We start from the raw sequence: 20,497 nt of genomic DNA, 5'->3' as shown, positions 1-20,497 counted from the left end.
CTAAACTTGATTTTGCAAAATATTCCATTCAGTTTATAGGTACTGTTTTCACATGAACTAATGTATTGTAAAACAAATTCGTAACGTTGAAAAGATTATTGTCATGAATTCAGTAACTGATGAATATCAGTAAAAATTGGCGAATTCTTAACAAAACTTTACATCAAAACGCAACTGTTCACATGAACGATATTTCCACATGCCTTTTAGCAAGTTTATGCATGATCCTCGTACAATTCATCTGCATAACGTTTGCAGCTGGTTCCCCCAAGTTAGTGGAGAAATTCATCTTCCATGTAACAATATATTGTACAAAACATATAGTGAGTGCTTTAAGTGAGTCTAAACTTTTGATGGGTAGTATATATATGTATGTACTTTAATTAACTTTCTCCATTTTGTTCTGCTCTCTTTGAACCTCAGATAACTCGAAGTATTTAGATAGGTCCTTTCAGCTATGAGACAACGATATGTGCATGTAGATATGTTCTTCGTGTTAACCAGCTGTTCATTGTTTTAATGTACGATATACACATGGTAAGAGTAGCTGAAGCCCTAAATAATAATATTAGGGACTGCAGTCCTCATTGTTTCCAAGTTACAGCTCAGATGACCACCCAGTGCCCTGGTGGAGTGGCTCTTCTTGGATCAGAACACACAATAGTCGCTGACAGAACTAAGTACACAGGCTTTATATGGGTTCGACCAGTGGATGGGCGATATGTCGTCACATGCAATCCCGGTTGCAGCTTAACTGCTGGATACAATCTTAACTATTCCTACAATCATCCATGCCGTTAGAAATATACAATAAATCCCTTTAGGTAAATTCTTATCTGCTGACATATGTCATCACTTGGACGAGCACAGTGTTCATTTAGCATTTCTAACACACAATGGTAATACTGGTATCATTTACATGGAGAAAGTAACGGATTTTTGAGTAACTTTATAAACTATGTCAATGTTTGAGTGTAATGCCCAAGTCTTCATGTGGTTTTTACTTCTCTTTCTCCATGTTGTCCTGCTATCAGGAATCCCACAGTGCAGCATCAGGAGTGATGAGGACACCGACTCCCTGGAACCTGGAACACAGCTGACTCTGACGGTGGACATCACAGGCTACTACTGTTCTGTGGAGACTGGCTTTGATCTCACTACTGGTGATGTGACTGAAGAGTTGGGGATGAGACACACCGTCAGTGTTGTAACAGACTTAACCGTTAACACAAACTTCAGTGTAGACATCACACGATTTGGTGATGTAACGCTGGACTTCACATGTGACAGAAGCTGGCCTCTGAATTGCAATGGTGTCCGGAAGCTACTGAAAAGTGGGTAGAAAAGTTTACAATACAATGTGAAACATTTCTGACGTTTAATGCCTCTGCTAACAATATGACAGTTACATTGATGGTGCAGGAAAACCCGAAGGAACACAGGCCCTAGTAATTCACCGGCTAGGCAAAATGGGGAATCTGCATAGTGCTGATCATCATATAAGATTAACTTTTTCTGAATTCTATAATCATCAGTTCTAGGCACAGCAAATGAACATTTGTATATGCTATTGTTTATCATTTTCTTGTTTATTATGACAATCAGGTTTATTTTATTCAGATTTAGTCAAGTGAGTTTGCTGATACAGCATGGTGCCAGAACCTCGTTCATTCATTCAATACACATCCTTTGAATGATATTTCATGTTAAGTTGATTTTCTTTTGTCATTCATCCATGCTTCCATCCATCCACCCTTCCATCCATTTATTCATTCCTTTCCTTTTGATTCATTCGTTCATTCCTTTATAATTATGTTCCACAATTGTATTTCATTTTGTGTTGTATTGTACAAATTACCTCTTTGCATGCGTTCCCCACTCCTTCCTTCCTCTCTTTCTTCATTGATTAAAAGAGGATCCTATTCATTTCATTTATTTTTGATATGCAACAGCTCCACCGCAGTGCAACATCAGCAGCGACACAGACACCACCGCACTGGATCCTGGTACAAATCTCACCCTGACAGTCAACATCAGAAACTACTACTGTTCCCAAACTGCTGGGTTCCAACTGACAACTGGAATCATTACAGAAACACTGCTGGAGAACCGGACAAGACAACATAACTGACACTGTTCTAACCCATTCCTTGAATGTGACAGATGACCACTTCGGAGACGTCACTGTGACGTTCTTGTGTGACAGCATCATCAGGCCCCTTGTCTGTGACGGAGTTGACAAGCTGAGTGGTAAGGCTGCATGTGTATTCATATCATTGTCTGGCATGTATGGATGGCTTTTCGTTGAAGGTAGATTGTCAGTGCACATATATTATGTGTGCATCATACCTCAATAAATACAATATCTCGACGCTGCTGACGATGGGGTAGAATAGTGGTTTAAGTGTTCGCTCGTCAACGCCGAAGACTCGTTTGTCATCACCACGTTTGTCCTTTTGGATTAATCATGTCCGGAGGCTACTGAAAAGTAGATAGAAAGATGGTTTTAGTGTACAAAAAGAAACGTTTGTTTGTACATTAGCATTAGTTGGCTCAAACCCCAATTTGACAATACTTTAGTTAGCGTGGGAGAAAATCCTTAGAAGTTACAGATGACCTTTCGTTCTATTTCTTTCATTAATTGACATCATTTGAAGAGAGAACATCTTTAAACAAATAGATTTGCTGCCAACTGCCCACTGGTACCCTTAAACCGTTCATTCAGCCAATACTGCAAACGGCATCACACTCATTTCATTTCTTGTAGGATTAGCGCCTTCGACTGGAGAACCTACAGTCACGGACCCAGGTCAGATTTACAAAGCAACACTTTTAATTAACTACAAACCGGTTGAAACAATTTTGAGGCAGACATGTGCAGAATCTAACGGTATGTTCACACAGAGAAGTCTTCACTTTTACACTTCGTAAATGGTTCGCTTCCAACAAGATATAGGGGAGAAGACATTTGATATGTGGAATCGAGGTCTCAGCTCGACTGGTCGTACGTGTGTTAACTTCTCACTGTCAGTATTCCATCATATTGCAAGGGGCGGTGGGGTAGCGTAATGGTTAAAGTGTTCGCTCGTCAAGCCACATGCCCGGGTTCGATTCCCCACATGGGTACAATGTGTGAAGCCCATGCCTGGTGTCCCTCGCCGTGATATTGCTTGAACATGGCTAAACGCGGCGTAAAATCCATATCACTCACTCACCATGAATATGCATGCAATTTTGGGTATACAGGCAGCCTTTAGTTACTATCCACTAAAGGGAAACATCTTTTGATTGCTGTTTGAGCTGCTATAGATTATGTTGTTAACTCAGTCAGTACTGATATTGTCCTATTCAGCTACAACGTTACCAACTGACCAGACACCCCACCACCACCAGACACCCTCCTGCCGAAGATGATATAGTAGCTCCTGCTGTCGGATTATCTGTGGGAGTTGCCGTAATCCTTGTCATCGCCATAGTTCTCGCTGTCCGCTCTCGCCGAAATAAACTGACATTCAATTAAGCATAGCAAATTCACTTGGCATGAGTTAAATCTAGCAGAAATGAGATTGTTTTATGTTACATTTTTCATTTTCTAACTCATTAATGCAAACAGATGGTGACATAATTTTCATTTCTTACGTCCTTCTCTGTGTTGCATATGTATTCAGTCATGTTTTCAAGTGTATTACAACGTTTCCGTCGAGGGGCGGTGGGGTGGCCTAGTTTTTATAGCGTTCGCCTGACCCCCCAAAGACCAGGGTGCTATTCTCCCTATGGGCACAGTTTGTGAAGCCCATTTCTTGTGTCCAGGGTAGCATAATGGTTAAAGCGTTCGCTCGTCACGCCGAAGGCTAGGGTTCGATTCCTCACATGGGTACAATGTGTGCAGCCCATTTCTGGTGTCCCCAGTCGTGATCTTGCTTGAATATGGCTCAAAGCTGCGTAAAATCATACTCATTCTTGTGTCCCCTTCTGTGATATTAATTGAATATTGCTGAAAGCGGCGTAAAAATAAACTCACTCACTTACTTGTTTCTGTTGACTCTCCGTCGAGGGCAGCTCTGTGCTATATTTAGACTAGTGCTATGACTAGAATGAATTCTGGAAAGTTCTACAAGATACTACAACCATATGGAACCTTTCAGCTCCTACAGCATACATGTATTCTGTTGCTTATATCTGGAGACATATCATTAGCACCTTACTCACTCAATCACTCATACACTCGAGGCCAGCCTCTCTCGAACAACTCACCCACACATCACCTCACTCACTCGAACTCACACTCAAACAAAACAATCTCCCACGTTTCTGCTCTGATATGAACCACAGCAAAGCCTGGTCCAAGTCAGTCTTGTTTATCGTAGGAGGCAAATCAGTGAAATAGTGACGACAGGGTGACTGACCTTCTTCATATCAACCACAGGTTTGTCTAATTTCTGAATCTAAAATCATAATCATGGAATAACCTGAACCGTGCTGGAATTATTGTGTATTGTTTTTCATAAAAGCACCAAGTACACCTAACATATTTTGATAGCGGGTTTGAGAGAGTGAGTTTAGTTTTACGCCGCACTCAGCAATATTCCAGCGATATGGCGGCGGTCTGTAAATAATCGATTCTGGACCAGAAAATCCAGTGATCAACAGCATGAGCATCGATCTGCGCAGTTGGGAACCAATGACATGTGTCAACCAAGTCAGCGAGCCTGACCACCCGATCCCGTTAGTCGCCTCTTACGACAAGCATGGGTTTCTGAAGATCAATATTCTAACTCGGACTTTCACGGGTAGATAGCGGGTTTGAAGCTATTCATGAATGGGTGAACAGAATTTTGAATGCAAACTAAAAAATAGGGTACCAAGGATATTTCATTCTATCCGCTTATGATGCACTCATCCACCAAGCCCAATCTACTGTATAAACTCTGCTGTATAAACATCTCAATATTATTTGTACATCATGGCTTCCACGCCTGTCCTTTGTCTCCTCTCTGGCTTCATCAGCTTTCTGCCTAGCCAATGATGTTAATTATGTTGTTTTCTGTGTTACATTGTTACATCCAGTATATATATACTTCCCCCTTCTTCATGTTCCATTATGCTTGACAACGGTACAGGAATCTGTATCGAAACGTCGCACTCACGAATAAAAAGAAGTTGTTATCCATAAAGTTTGTTCTATATAGTACCCTTGGGGTTCAAAACGAAGCGAATGGATGTGTCCGTTTCGTTTTTGCTATAACAGAATGGAGGCATAACCCACTGTTCATCTATGTTCATCTATGTTCATCTATGTTCATCTATGTTCATTTCACCAGACTGTTGATCACAAATACTGCGGGTGTAGTTATGTTTCTTTGTTAACAAAAGTATCAGTGATCAAACGGAGACCGTAGAGTAGCCTATCGGTTCAAGCGTTCGCTCGTCACGCCTAAGGCTCGGGTTCGATTCCCACATGGGTACATTGTGTGCAGCTGATCCCCAGAGTTCCCCATCGTGATCTAAAAGCGGCATAAAACCATACTCACGTGTACGATCATACTCACTCTGTGATCAATCACATTTACATAATTCTATTACAGTTCATGTTACTCACTCACTCGTTCATTCACTCAAACAGGGAACAACATTTTTTGTGTTAACGTTTTCACCCGGTAGTTCCTGCAGTAATCGAGGACCACTTATGATCAGGTTGTTGACATGCATGTTCCTGGTGTAAATGAATTATGGTGCCAATAAAACCATATTAATATACCGATTGTCTACGGTCAAGCTGACATAGGCACGCCTATTGCTATAGGTGTTGTTAGATAACGGAAGGGGTAACGCTGGTTTGATTTGCAATTCAGGTCTATAGAGGTCATCTACATGCTTAAGGAAGCCCGAATTGGTGCAGGTGTTTAGTGATCTCAGTGATCACTAGTATGGCGTCGACAAACGTTTCATCAGAGAGACTTTGGAATTCGTTTCTATGGATCCAGGCGTGGTAAATCTAAATAACCCTGCAGAACGAATCTTGTCCCACTTGAAAATTGCTTGATCTGTTGCTTGACCTGTTCCTCCATATGGGGGTTTATACAAATACATGTTGTTTAACGCCGCACTAGATGATATTCCAGCGTAGGGAAGCCTACCTGTTAAACCAATGACTAATATCATGATATATAAAAGAATATTAATTTGAACTCAACACGTATATCTATCGGGTAGGCACACGACATGACGCGGGATAGCCCAATGTATGAAACGTTCGCTCGTCACACTGAAGACCCGGGTTCGATTCCCGCCATGGGTAAAATACGTAAAGCCAATTTCTGGTGTCCTCGCCACGATATCGCTGGAAAATTGCTAAATGTGGCGTAAAACGTTACTCACTCTGTCACTCACAACAGGGGAACACCAATTTTGATCAGCACACGTCTTTATTCAGACGGCACTTTGCTTCTAAAACAACACCATGAATGTTTCAACGGAAAGGAATCTTGCTCACTAAAATGATTGATGATTGAGGATTGATTGTTTACCGCTGCACTCAGCAATATTCCAGCGATATGGCGTCGGTCTGTAAATAATCGGGTCTGGACCAGACAATCAAGTGATCAACAGCATGAGCAAAGCTCTACACAATTTGGATACGATGACATATGTCATCCAAGTCAGCGAGCCTGACCCCCCGATCCCGTCAGTCGCCTCTTAGGACAAGCATGGGTTACTGAAGGCCAATGCTAAGCGGATCTTCACAGGTTTCAACTTCCCACAGTGTTTGCCATGAGAAAGGAACAGCCAAAGAGAGGGCAATGTTACCTTGTCAATATTAGGTAACATGTATTATTCTCGATACTATTTAATTATTCATTTAATATACTCTTTCATTTAAAGGATCACCAAGGATCACAGTTTTTTGTGCGTCCAGAAGACGCAACACGGCAGACCGGAATAACACAAGAATAGATATGGAAAGATTTCACCATGCACAATATACACAATAATGTCCACTGCAAGAACACGGATAGGTGTCAGCCTCTTAAAAGGCAACCCACGTTGCCTTTGCTGCTTTGGAACGTTTTGGAGTTAATAAAACACAACATTGCGAAGCAGTATGTGTCACTGTCGTGTTGTCGGGCATATTGGCACTGTTTCGACGATGTGGCGACAACGCTTCATATTTAGACTTAAGTTTGAAACTAGTTGGCGCCCTTTTGCGGTGTGAAAATATTAATATTTCAACAATGCAATTAACGGCAAACATATTGCATTGTTTCCTCCAATCCCCATCCTGGAAATGTCCTTAGTTCACTTGTGGAAAGTGGAAGTCATCCCTCGAGTCATATAGTCTTGTGGCAAGTGTTTCATCACAACCATCATCATCATTGTTCACAGATCTATCTTCTAACTAGGAACAGATGAGGTTGTGGCATTGGTCTTCTGTGTCTATATTTCAAGTGGAATGAAGTTGTCTGTTTCATGGCATTTGAATTATATCAGATCGACGAAAACTGTTTTTTCTTATTGTAGTTGTATAGATGGTCGTAAACTTTTGTATCAGAAGCCCCCGGGATCAAAATGAAGAGGCTTTGTCACGAAGGATAATGCTGAACCATGTTTATAAATTGAATTATTTAAGGAAATGAAACATTGCATTAATTCCACTCGCCTCAAATGCTCTCTGTGCATTGCTTTGTGCATCGTACATGTAGCTAAAGTATCGGAAGACCGGGTCAAGTACCAAGGAATAACACTTGTGCTAAAACATCTGGCTTAGACTGAGATCGGGTCGTTTGAATGTGTGACCTGCTTACTGTTTTGTTATGAACATATTTTAAGTGATATCAGTTGTTAATGGGGTGGGGTGGGTGAGAATGGAGGGAGGGGGGAGTGGGTGCTGGATTGACCCGGATTGTAGACACGTACCACACTGGTGAATCAAGCCATGGATAATAACCGATGACATGTGTCAACCAAGTCAGCGAGCCTGACCACCCGATCCCGTTAGTCGCTTCTTACGACAAGCATTGGCTACTGAAGATCAATATTCTAACCCGGACCTTCACGGGTCTCATGGGTTGTGAGTAAATGTTGTGATAAATTGTACATATTTTATTTCAGCATAGCGTTTATCGAAGGAAGTTGGTCAGTGCTGTCGCAGAGTATTTCCCGGAAAAGCTATACTTTGTTTGATGGGTAGTGTTTGTAGAAGGAAACCTGGGTTCGAATATGCAGCTCACAGTTACTTCCCGTATGCTGTGCCACAGATATAAGGTCCGTATTGCGTCTACTGCAATGTTTTTGATACAACGTGTCAACAGTCATGTGATTTTCTACCCGAAAGAGAAGGTTAAACTACATATTTAGTTACTCGCTATAAATACGTTGGTGGAAATACAATGTCAGTTTACACTTATTGGTATATATACTGTAAGCCATTAAAAACGCAATTGGTATTTGTTGTCCTGAAACTTACAAAAGTTCTATTGAAGATATTTTCCTGCGATACAGAGGATGTAGGGATACAAGGCTGTTATTCTGGCCAATTTCGAGTTCGAGTCCCGGAGCATTGCTCTCGCATGAACTTAAAACTGAACCTTTGACATTTCTCGTAAACACAACCACATTCATGAAACACGTTGTGCACATGCATTACCTGCACCCAGGCCCTGTAAAAGCACAAGGAATTGTGGAACTCAATCACTTTGAGAAAATGCCACACTTGACACAAGACGAAAGGAATCAGGTTATCGGTATGGTCAGCCAAGGTGCTTCAGATGTGATGATTGCCAGGCACTTTAATGTGCATCCATCCACTGTAAGTCGACTCAGACAACGTTTTCGGGCTACCGGAAGTGTTGCTGATCGTCCGCGACCTGGTGCACCACCTGTGATAACAGCTCGACAAAACCGCAATATCCGAGTTTCACACTTGCGAAATCGGTTCCAAACAGCTGATGATTAGGCAAGGATGACAGTTGGGACAAGTCAGCTGTTCCTGAGAAATGTGTGTCTTTCAAAGCCCCAAAGACTGCGAGCATGTCTTGCAGCGCACGGTGGACACACGCTATATTGACTGCAAGTGACCCCTCCTTTGTGTGATGTCGTTGTTGCGTCACTGATGTTCTTGTTGACTGGACATTTTCAGATGAAATTATTCACATTTTCACATTAAACATATCTGCGAGTTAGGTTTATATATGTTGAAATTAGTGTGAGTAAAGAACGTATGAATGTCAAATTGCATTTTTAACGGCTTTCAGTATAGTTTCTGTCGTACAATGAACTCTGTTTTAGCTGACTATTTAATGTTACCCTCCCGATGCCTCTGCACATCTGTTGATTTGGCTGGTGTTTCTTCATCAGAGGCTAGTCGGGGCATTGTGGACCTATTCACACTTCACTTAGAATGGTTGCAGCCGTCAGATATGTTAGAATCCAATGGTCACGAGGTCCTGCCAATCTGATCATGAAGTGTGTTACCATGTTACATGTGCTGTTCTCCACACAACTGCCTCACTTTATGCTTTTCTCGTTATTGCTAAGGTGACATTCCAGGTTTTGATTGAAATACTGCTCTGTTACTCGGGGTATCATGCTCACTCGGGAGTTACTATCTTCCCCGTATGTAGCCGCAAAACCGTTGCTACAGGGTTAAAGGGCAACTTTTATTTATTTATGGGAGAGGTGTATCTCAGGCACGAGTGTATTTTATTAAAGCTGGAGCACACTTCCTCGTGAACAGTACGACAGACTGTTGAAGGCCGTCTGCAGTGTAGGATATATCAGATCGTTGGTGTGCAACATTGGTGAGTTATTATTGTATCAAATATACAAAATGTGTTTGATTTACATAATATGCATATAACCAGTTTGTTGACTCTACAAATAAGACAAAAGCTGAAAATATCTGGCCTAGTCCACAACGAAAATTGTATTTAACTGGTGTTGTTTGTTGATAAAGAATTTAACAGATAATGCAACGCTCAGTGAGAAGATATCAAGGTGAAATATTCTACGGCTTCAGGACCACGCGAATATGTCACAAGTGACAATGGTTTCATCTGTAAATTGGGGCATTCTTTCCCATGTCTCATACTCTTCTAATCTGGCACTGTGTAACCTTCCATAAAGTCAAATACCCGTATTGTGTTTGTACCAGTAATTACTTGCTGTTTTCAGAGTTTTTGATGAACCCAGATTAAGATTTGCAATAGGACGCGGATATCACAGTTGGAATATCCGTGGTGTTACTGTATTATTAAGTCGTTTATACTGGAAATAGAAAATGTGAACATGTTCCATGTCAGACCTCAAACCTTTGTCCTTGTGCATTTGTCAAGCATTAACGTTCCTCACCTCACTGGAATTATCTTCCTCCTTCCTCATGCAGGAGAACAATATTTGTCTCGTACACTGACAATCATCTCCCTTCTCAATGTCGTTGTATCTTCCAAGTCGACGTCTGAATTTATTATTGCAGCGTTTCTGGAGTGTTATAGTCGACAATTTCGACGTAAAAACTTTTCCAAATAAACAACTATATCTCTCTGGTAATGGCACACATATACCGTTTGCCTCCCTATGAGAACAACGAATTGCAACATGATTCAAAACCGCGAATATAGATCAAATGTCAGTACGCTACATTGCAATGCATACCCTGTACCCAACACCATCTGCTGTTTGTTATTATTATACCCAACATTATAAAAGGCTGATAAATCATCTCCTTGTTATTGGCAGAAGTTCACATCTTTAAATGTTATGGTACAACGATAGGACGGACGGCGCATTTTCTACTCCGTGAAAAAAAGTGTTATTTTGTGGAATCATTTGCGACCTTTAAGCCCAGTGTAATCATAATTTTTAAACTGTCTGATACACTCCCACACAAGTAATTGTCCTTTTTCTTTTGCTGCACCCAGAAAAAAAGAGATCGTTGTGATATATTTTCGTTTTTACGTTTGTTAGTGCCATAGTTGTACACTTGAGGTTCACCATGTTGTACTCGCTAAATTCTGCATTTCCTCAACCTTTTATATCACATCAAACTGGTACGGGATGATATGTCTAAAATCTGGCGTTAAATCGCACTTTTAATTTATTTCGCATAGTAGGCGCTTTTATCTGTATCGAATGAAAGTACGAGAAGAACCTTTCACCCTAAATTGTTCATATCATTTTCCTTTTCAGGGTTTCAATGAAAATGGTTGACAGAAAGATTATAAGTCTGGTTCTGCTCAACCTGATTGCGTCCTTCACATGTGGTAAGCACTGGCATCACATCAATCAGTTCACCGAGAAAGAAGTCGGTGTTAACACATCATGCCAATATCAGTTGTACTGTAAGAAAGCATGGTTACAAATAACAGTTACTGATAAATAATTACAATGACAGCTTTGAAGATATACAAAGGCTGTATATGATAACAGCGGTAACTGCAGGGAAGCTGGTGATTAAAATATTCACCTAACACCTTCATAAATAGGACTGGACGGGATATTCAGTGTGAAGTGGTTCGATAATTACTTTCTACAATATAACGCCATGCGTATTGCAACCCATGCTTGTCATGGTCGGGTGGTCAGGCGAATTGATATGGTCGACACATGTCATCATATCCCAACTGCGTAGATCAATGCTCTGGATGTTAATCACTTTATTGTGTGGTCCTGACTCAATTATTCACAGACCACCGTTGTATAGTTGTAATTTAAAATGCGGCGTTTAACAACCAAATACAACCAAAAACAAAACAAAACAACAAAAACCTGATCCAAAAGTGTTGCTATATTTTAACAATGTTAGGTTGAGCAATAAAATATGCCTGCCCTACCTCACGTTCAAGATTTATCATCTACTCAACTGCCATTCCACCATCTGTCATTAAATGTTCTCACAAACTTGCAATATTTTGTGCTCAATGCTGATGTTAATAATGCAATGACTGAAGTTCAGATTTATACAGATATTTTGTTATCAGTGAATCTGTCTTATGATTTAGAACGTGTTATTGTGCTGACTGAACATTGTTTTCTTACTTACTGTGTGTAAAATATCTTACTGTGCTCAATCTGACATAACTCACGTGAACTTCATATTCGCTCTGTTTATCAATTCTAACGTGCAATATACACATAGTGAGAGTACCTGTAGCCCCGAAAGAGTTAACTACAGTTAGTAACTGTGGAGCCTATTTGCAGCTCAGACGGCCACCCAATGCCCTGGTGGAATGGCTCTTCTTGGATCAGAATACACAATAGTCGCTGTCAGAAACTACACAGGCTTTGTATGGGTAGACCCCAGTGATAGAAATGTCGTCATCTGCCACCCCGTCTGCGTCTCAGCTGAACCTGGGTACAATGCAACCTTGAACGACACACATTCTACACTCATTATACACAGTGTCAGGATGAAAGATGTTGGTAACTGGTTCTTACGCGACGCAACCGTGGATGCTGCCGTCCCAGTCGACCTGTGCCAGTTGACAGCAGCTGGTGAGTAGAAGGACAAGATAATTTGTGTCGAGTTATTAATATCATGAACCTCAAACAGTGACAAAGGTCGAGTAGTATTCGTTTCCAATACAAAGGTAACAAACCCGTTTATCAAATACCCTTGCCATGGATTTGTATGGCCATATACCATCACAGTTACCTTTGACTTCAGGCCGCAATACAGATTCCACTTTATCATCCAAAACTGTGTTCCACAGGAGATATCGCTTGTGTGAGATCAAACGATATCTCCTAGGAGATATCGTTTTGACAGTATATTTTGTACAATGCCCTGACAATGCTATGACGTCATGTACTTGATGACGTCACAATGCTATGACATCACTGCACTGCAAGTGTAATGGCAGTACCGTGTTGAGAGATGTACATATTTCATTGAAAATTAATGAAAAGTGATTTTGGATGATAAATAGAATCTCACCCTCGTGTCTTCTGATATCAAATATATCAACACTCGTTGATAAAAGTTAAAATATCCTCGGCAAGCCTCGGATATTTGTAACTTTATCAACTCGTGTTGATATAATTGATATCAGAAGACACTTGGGGGAGATTCTCTATGTATATACATTAAGCCCCTCAGTATGACCGGAGTCATAATCAAAGTAACAGAAGCATAGGGAGCGTGTCTATCTATACACGTGGGGAAAACTGAGAATCAAAGGGAATATAGCTATGCCTTTTGCTGCAATTTGTCATATAATACACCCCCTGGATGTTATCGATCACAATATACAGTTTGCATTATTTCATACAGTAATCGAAGTTCAAGTAACTGTATAAATTATGATTACACAATGCCATTTAGAAAGTGGTCAAATGCAACATATATCTATATTTGGGATTACACTTTCTTAGTTAACTACAAATTCTAGTACTTTTTGGGTTGAGTCCCATCCGGGATTAGAACCCACACCCTCAGAGTCAGGCACCTAATCGCCAGCACACTAAGTCAGCCGCTTAACCCGCTCAGCCACCGCGACTTACACAAAGTCTGCAGTCTAGGCTAGCAGATGTCCTACTTCCATTTATGGAAGTCGCGGTGGCTGAGCGGGTTAGGCGGCTGACTTAGTGTGCTGGCGATTAGGTGCCTCACTTTCATGGTGTGGATTCGAATCCCGGATGGGACTCAACCCCAAAAGTACTAGAATTTGTACTTTACTAAGAAAGTGTAATCCCAATATAACATATGTTACGTTTATAAATTATATATAAATACAATGTTTGAGTGGAATGCCCAAGTTGTCGGATGGGGCCACAATGGGTGTCTACAGATAACCCGTATATCGAACTAGTTGCAGAAACTTATTTCAAGATTTATTCAATATAATGTTCGCTAAATCGTAAGTATACTGAGAAGCCTTTTTCAAAACTAAGATGTGAAGCTGTGGAAATGTTAGGCTAAAATAATTTGGAGTCTAATCCGAATTTAGAGAAGGTTCATCTGGTAACTGATTTAGAGATATCATATTCATTTGTATTTACAATTAAAGGAAATATTTGTAAAGATATGATGGCACTGATTTTTAAAGCCAAATAACTATTCCTATTCTGCTTATACAACACTATTAAACTTAGGTTTCATTTGTCAAAAATGACAATCATGTGACCATAAAACAGTCATTTCTGATTTTCACTTTTCAAAAGAAGGTAACCTTTTTGAGAAAAACAACATGCATGTTTTCCAAAAGCGCATATATCCTGTTTAAAGTTAAAGATAATTTCCATAATGGTTTTGTTTTTAATCTAAAAGTACTAAACCAAATTATGATAGTTGATTTGTTCTGAAAGATGTCCTATGAGACAACCTATATTGGCAAAATATACTGGGCGGCACTTAACTTTTTATTCATAGTATAGTTCAAGCAAAGAGGCCTCGTTTGCACGCTGATTACGATTGTGAGTTTACCGTGTGATTTTAAAAGGTCTTTTACTAATAACTATGCAATATCGTAGTAGGGTGGTTAAGGCAAAGATTTTGCACTTTGGGTTAAAAGCACCAAACTTGGCATACTTACATATTGACCCATTCCGAACATTTCTAGATATGGATCCACCTCAGCAGTGCCCCCTGGTTGCAGAGAATCCAAGATGGTCGCCATTTTGACTAAAATACAATCGATGCTCAATATATCATAATTGTCTTGTCATATTTCGTATTTCACAGATGATTAATGGGAACAGTGATGTACATATTCCCAATTTATTACACAGCGCTACCTGGTGGTGATGAAAATCCAATATTGCCACCAAAATATTCAGAAATTGCCTTGTTATACTGCTATTATTTGTAAGTTAATACCTTTTGGCTTTGGATAAGTTGTTGATATTTAAATATATATAATATTGTGAAAAAGACATTTTAACCCAAAGTGCACAATTTTGACAAAATCCTTGCCTTAACCGCCCCACTATAGGCACTTTACACTGTTTGATAACTGCGTTAAATCCAAACATTGGGTTACTAAGACAGCACTTCTGAGTTTGTGACTCGCGTCAGTGAAGAAACCCTCAAAGAAAGATAGACAACCCTGTATTGTAACGAAACGTTCATCTATGTAGTTACATTTTTTAACTTTTGTGTAGTTAAACAACTTTGTCAATAATGTCTTGCTCTCAGGTATCCCACAGTGCAGCATCAGCAGTGACGAGGACACCGACTCCCTGGAACCTGGAACACAGCTGACTCTGGCGGTGGACATCACAGGCTACTACTGTTCTGTGGAGACTGGCTTTGATCTCACTACTGGTGATGTGACTGAAGAGTTGGGGACGAGACACAACGTCAGTGTTGTAACAGACATAACCATCACCACAAACTTCAGTGTAGACATCACACGATTAGGTGATGTAATGCTGGACTTCACATGTGACAGAAGTTGGACTGTGACGTGTAATGGTGTCCGTAAGCTACTGAAAAGTAAGTAGACAAGAATTTTAGTGTACACAACGAAAGGTTTCTGAGCTATCTAAGAGTTTGCTTTGATGCCTGATGACAATCGTCCAGCGTAATGATGTGGGAGGGGATCCTCAAGTGTACAAACTGAGGGTTAAACTACCGAGCGCATAACAAACCACTGAGCGAGTATATGGTTCAAGGTAATGATCGGATCCTGGCATTGCTTTTATTGCGGGATCCATTCACTATGGACATGTTTCATTCCTATATTTAGGAGTACAACTAATTTATTTCATGTTGTTTTCTCATCCCTCCATCTCCCCGTCCATTCATTCAACAAATCTCTTCTCATTCATTCACACATTCAACAAATCCCTTCTCATTCATTCACACATTCAAGATATCCCTTCTCATTCAACCTTACATTTAGCAATTTATTTAGGTCAGGTAGTTCACCGGCATTGAGAAACCCAGCCCACCAGAATCTGTTTAGTCCGGATCACATATAATGAGTAAACCCTTTGGCACTAACATATCATAATCAGTTCTAGGCACTGGACAGTGAACATATATTAGAATTATTTTTTACAATTTTATTTCATTTCGTATTGTATTGTACAAGTTTCATTCATTCATTCATTTTATATTGTATTGTACACGATTCTTTTTTTCATGTGTTCCCCATTCATTCATTTGAAAAGAATCCTATTCATTTAATTAATTTTCATCTTGAAACCAGCTCCACCACATTGCAACATCAGCAGCGACACAGACACCACCGCATTGGATCCTGGTACAAATCTCACCCTGACACTCGACATCAGGAACTACTACTGTTCCCAAACTGCTGGGTTCCAATTGACGACTGGAATCATTACAGAAACACTCCTGGAGAACCACACAATGGACAACATAACTGACACTGTTCTAACCCAGTTCTTGAGTGTGACAGCTGACCACTTCGGAGACGTCACTGTCACGTTCATGTGTGACAGCATCACCAGGCCCCTTGTCTGTGACGGAGTTGACAAGCTGAGCGGTAAGTATTTATTTGTATTTGTATGTTTGGAATATATAAAACATTTAAAGGATAATGTTGAACCACAAACATTAGTTCTGTACTAGTCCCCTATGATATCTAGACAAAGGTTTAGATTATCTACTCCATATGTTCGTGAAGATAACACAAGCCGAGGTCAAGGCAGATACAGTTGTCTGATACATTGTGCAGGGTAGCGCCTCATGGGTGTGAAATGAACTGCTGGTCGCGGTTTGACAGTTTTACGGCAGTTACTTATCGATTTTGTTGGGAAGTTTGACAACATGCTACCACGGGTGCAACCTTATAATCCCGTGCGTTTTGAAGTTACAGTTACAGTACTGGGCGAAAGTGTCCTAGATAAACAGTAGTTATTTCCCTGATTTAAGAGTGCAAACTTTAAGTGTCATCATATTTCATGTCATACTGCATAGTGATTAAAATGCACATGTGAAGACTTAATCGGAAGCCCACAATCGACTCTTTCATTAGCAGTATTTCTTGCTGTGATAGAAAGTGCTTTGATGTATGTTCGCTTGAATCGAGAAACAAACAAATATGGGGAAGTAAACAAGTACCTCATAAGAATAAGTAGGAATACCATTAACTGTTCATTACGCCGTGATAGCTTCGTCATGTGGCAGCGTTGGTGGCGAATATAATTAATGTGTTTGTGTGTGCCTATGAGTGTAAATCTGTGTGTGTCTGTGTGTGTGTGAGTGTGCATGTATGTTGGTGTATGTATATCAGTGTTTGTGTGTATAAGAGTTTAAATGTGTGAGAGTGCATGTGTGTACATGTGTGTGTGTGAGCATACAAACACATAATTGAATCTGAACCAGACAATCCAGTGATCAACATCATAAGCATCTATCTACGCAATTGGGATACGTTGAGATGTGTTAACCATGTCAGCGAGCCTGACCACCCGATCCCGTTAGTCGCCACTCACGACAATCTAACCCGGATCACGACATTCTAACCCGGATCTTCACGGGTCTTACAGACTTGGATACTTGGCATCGATCTTACAATTTTCATTTTCAAATAATACTTCAGATACAATTACGAATTTTGTTTACCTGTAGGAGTAACGTCATCGACTACAGAAACATCTGCAGTCACAATATCCAGTAAGTTGGACAAAGCTTCAGCTTTGTAAATGGTGGGTGCAGGACATCTTTACATTTTTCGCCATTATCAATTAGTTAACTTCACAAAATGGTCATGTGTGACAGCCATATTATGAATGTGAGAATACACAGTGACAATGGTGGAGGGTGTAAATACGGTTATGGAGTAAGTGCACAAACGTTTCTTGTCCGGTTGAGTTGAAGATGTTGAGATTATCTCTTAAATGTTAAAAAAACTGTGGCAGTTCACTGTGCTTTTAACAACAAACAGTTTAATTTTCAAATAGTTCAAATTTGCAGTCTTCAGTTGTCTGGGCCCTCGTTCTACACAGAAGTGTGTGACATTTTGTCACATTGGCGTATTTCTATACACAAAGAACTTAATTGAGCACCCCCTGTATTTTTGCAATGATAGGTTTACAACACGTGCATAAAACTTCTCATGGTGATTTAAGCACCCCCTGTATTTTTGCATTGATAGGATTTCAACACGTAAATAAAACTTCTCGTGGTGTTTCTGGCCCGTAGGATCCTGTAAATCATAAATACAGCATATTGCATGATGATTATTGCTCATTTTAAATACAAAATCAAGTATGGTCCTGGAATGTTTAATGCTGAATTTACTGGTGAATGTGAACATTCAAAATGTCATTTTACGTGGTGTCTCACACGATTAAATACCGAGGGTAACCTCAATGTGACTGTATGACAGCCAGCACTCTCCTCCTCATACCCACTGTCAGTCTCTTGATCCTCTGAAGGGGCAGTCTACGCCTTTCCTTGTTTAAAGACAGCTACCAATTGGGCCAGGTTCTGTACAAGGGGATCCCTTTGTTGCACACTACGACCTGATATGCTCCAAAGGATTAAGGTCGGAGCTCATTCAATATGAATGTGAAATGTGACAGTGGGTGCTTAAATAGCTTCTTTGTGTATATTTTGAGTGCTCTGTATATAATTACACACATACGTACGTGGACAAGTGTGTTGGCTACGGGATGTGCTGTACAGCATAAATAGCTTTGTATCATCATCTTGACTTCATCCAATACGAGTTGATTGAGATTCGACCACAATGTCGGGATTGGATTGTCTTCGATACAGTTCAACAAATCGATCTGATCGTTATGATTTTCGTAAGTCTTTGTCTAAGCGTTAAGGTACTCATTCAGCTGATATCTACAATAGCATTACACGTTGTCTTTACCTGTAGGTGCGACATCATTGACTACAGAAACATCTACAACCACGGTACCCGGTAAGTTCGACAGGGCTTCAAATTGTGAATGGCAGGTGCAGGACATGCTCAACCTTCATGACCACCCGGTGTCATCACTGACACGTGATCATTCATATCATGTTCACACATATTTATCTGTTTACACCAAAAGGAATTTTATCGCGGAATAGTTAAGACTAGGTTTTGTTTTGCACTGATGTTTTATTGTTTGTACTTATAATTGAATACAATTACAATTATACATATGAACTTCTTCTGATTTTGAGGCTGACATATTTTCAACACTGAATGAAAAAGTAACAGTATATTTATGTAGGTAAACCATGCTTTCTTGAAGCAACTATTTTGACATTTTCCGTCTGGTTAATTCCTTAATTGTTTGTAATATTCAATGCTTGACGAAAAAGCAATAAAGCAAAACAAAAACAAACACACAAAAAACAAGACATAACAAAATACAGGCCCGATTTAACAGGTTGGCCCGGTCCTTGGTCAGTTTATCTTCAATATTGCATGGTACATGAAAGATGGCTTAGTCCGGCACCCATGCAATCTTCGTCATTACGTCAAAAAGTGTACACGTTGTGTCTTCCTTTATCAACCTGGAATAAATATGGCCGTTTTGAGGTCTTCGTCAAAGCGTCACAACGTGTATACCCAATACGTTCCTGCCACACGTGGAATATTTGGAATAACCCTTTATTATTAAGAAAGTTTGTACATATTCCCGTACCTATTTCAGCTGAGTTTCATTCGGGATTTGAACCCACTTTCTTTTCGGCAGGTTTCGGAGGTGTTTCGATGAAGGTGTTCGAACTTTGTTTTTTAATGAGAATGTGTAATCCCAGATGTTACATGCTCAATTTGACCACTTTCTAAATGGTAGTGTCTATTCAAAACAATTTCTCAGGAAAATCAAGATTCATGCATGCCACCTTCTTTATTGTGAACAACACGACCTTTCGGAGTGTATGCTTCATTCGTCATAAGGTCAAGCATACACCCAGAAATGTCGTGTTATTCACAATAAAGAAATTGACATTCATGAATATTGCTTTTCTTATGCATTCCACTTCTAAATGCCCTTCAAAGATTTCATATTTTCTTGTTTTAGATGTAACAACCCCCGGCCTTGAGTCCCCCACTACGCCGCCCGATGTAGTGTCCACCCCCATCAGCCCCACTCCTGTTGATGAAGAAAACCCACCAATAGATGCAACTCTGGGTCTTGCAATTGGATTGCCTGTGCTTGTCGTGTTACTTATAATCCTTGGCGTAATCATATACCGCTACCGGCAACAAATAGGAAACTACCTTGTCACCAGAAAGAAAGACACTGAGCTACAAAACTCAAATTTTAATAAAGTTGAATGAAATACAAATAGTATTAGAAATTATGAATATATATATATATAAATATATATATTCAATTATTACGAAATGTCTCTTGCTGCCTTTATAGACAGCTTGCTTGATCAAAATTCTAAAACAGTTCCAAATCACGAATGGATGTGTGATTGAACGGTCCTTTACGTCAAGATTACCATCTTGGACCAGGCAATCCCGTGATCAACATTATGAGCATCGATCTACACAGTTGAGATTCAATGGCATGTGTCAACCAAGTCAGCGAGCCTGACCACGCGATGCTGTTTGTCTCTCACTAATGGTAG

The 20,497-nt window shown here is 40.1% G+C and overlaps 1 protein-coding gene across 1 annotated transcript; it reads left to right on the top strand.

The window, feature by feature from the left end:
- Positions 1-958: 958 nt before the first annotated feature.
- Positions 959-20,198, top strand: LOC124265964. Its single transcript, XM_046700786.1, has 10 exons — positions 959-1,334; positions 2,164-2,250; positions 9,734-9,797; positions 11,185-11,258; positions 12,196-12,489; positions 15,131-15,430; positions 16,149-16,448; positions 17,537-17,581; positions 18,798-18,842; positions 19,939-20,198. The coding sequence occupies exons 1-10, from the start codon at positions 959-961 to the stop codon at positions 20,196-20,198; spliced, it is 1,845 nt and encodes a 614-aa protein (XP_046556742.1).
- The last annotated feature ends 299 nt before the right edge of the window (positions 20,199-20,497 follow it).

The sequence above is a fragment of the Haliotis rubra genome, unplaced genomic scaffold (genome assembly GCF_003918875.1).
Source record: "Haliotis rubra isolate DU_JTF1 unplaced genomic scaffold, ASM391887v1 Scf1222, whole genome shotgun sequence".
Lineage (NCBI taxonomy): Eukaryota > Metazoa > Mollusca > Gastropoda > Lepetellida > Haliotidae > Haliotis > Haliotis rubra.
Note: the sequence above shows the minus strand (reverse complement) of the source record. Positions and strands in the feature narration are given on the sequence as shown.

What these genes read in the sequence shown, in the direction of transcription:
- LOC124265964 (XM_046700786.1), top strand. Translation starts at nt 959, where the DNA reads ATGTCAATGTTTGAGTGTAATGCCCAAGTCTTCATGTGGTTTTTACTT. An exon ending in ATCTGCAGTCACAATATCCA is followed by an intron (nt 17,582 to 18,797) that starts GTAAGTTGGACA and finishes CTTTACCTGTAG; the next exon opens with GTGCGACATCATTGACTACA. An exon ending in ATCTACAACCACGGTACCCG is followed by an intron (nt 18,843 to 19,938) that starts GTAAGTTCGACA and finishes TTCTTGTTTTAG; the next exon opens with ATGTAACAACCCCCGGCCTT.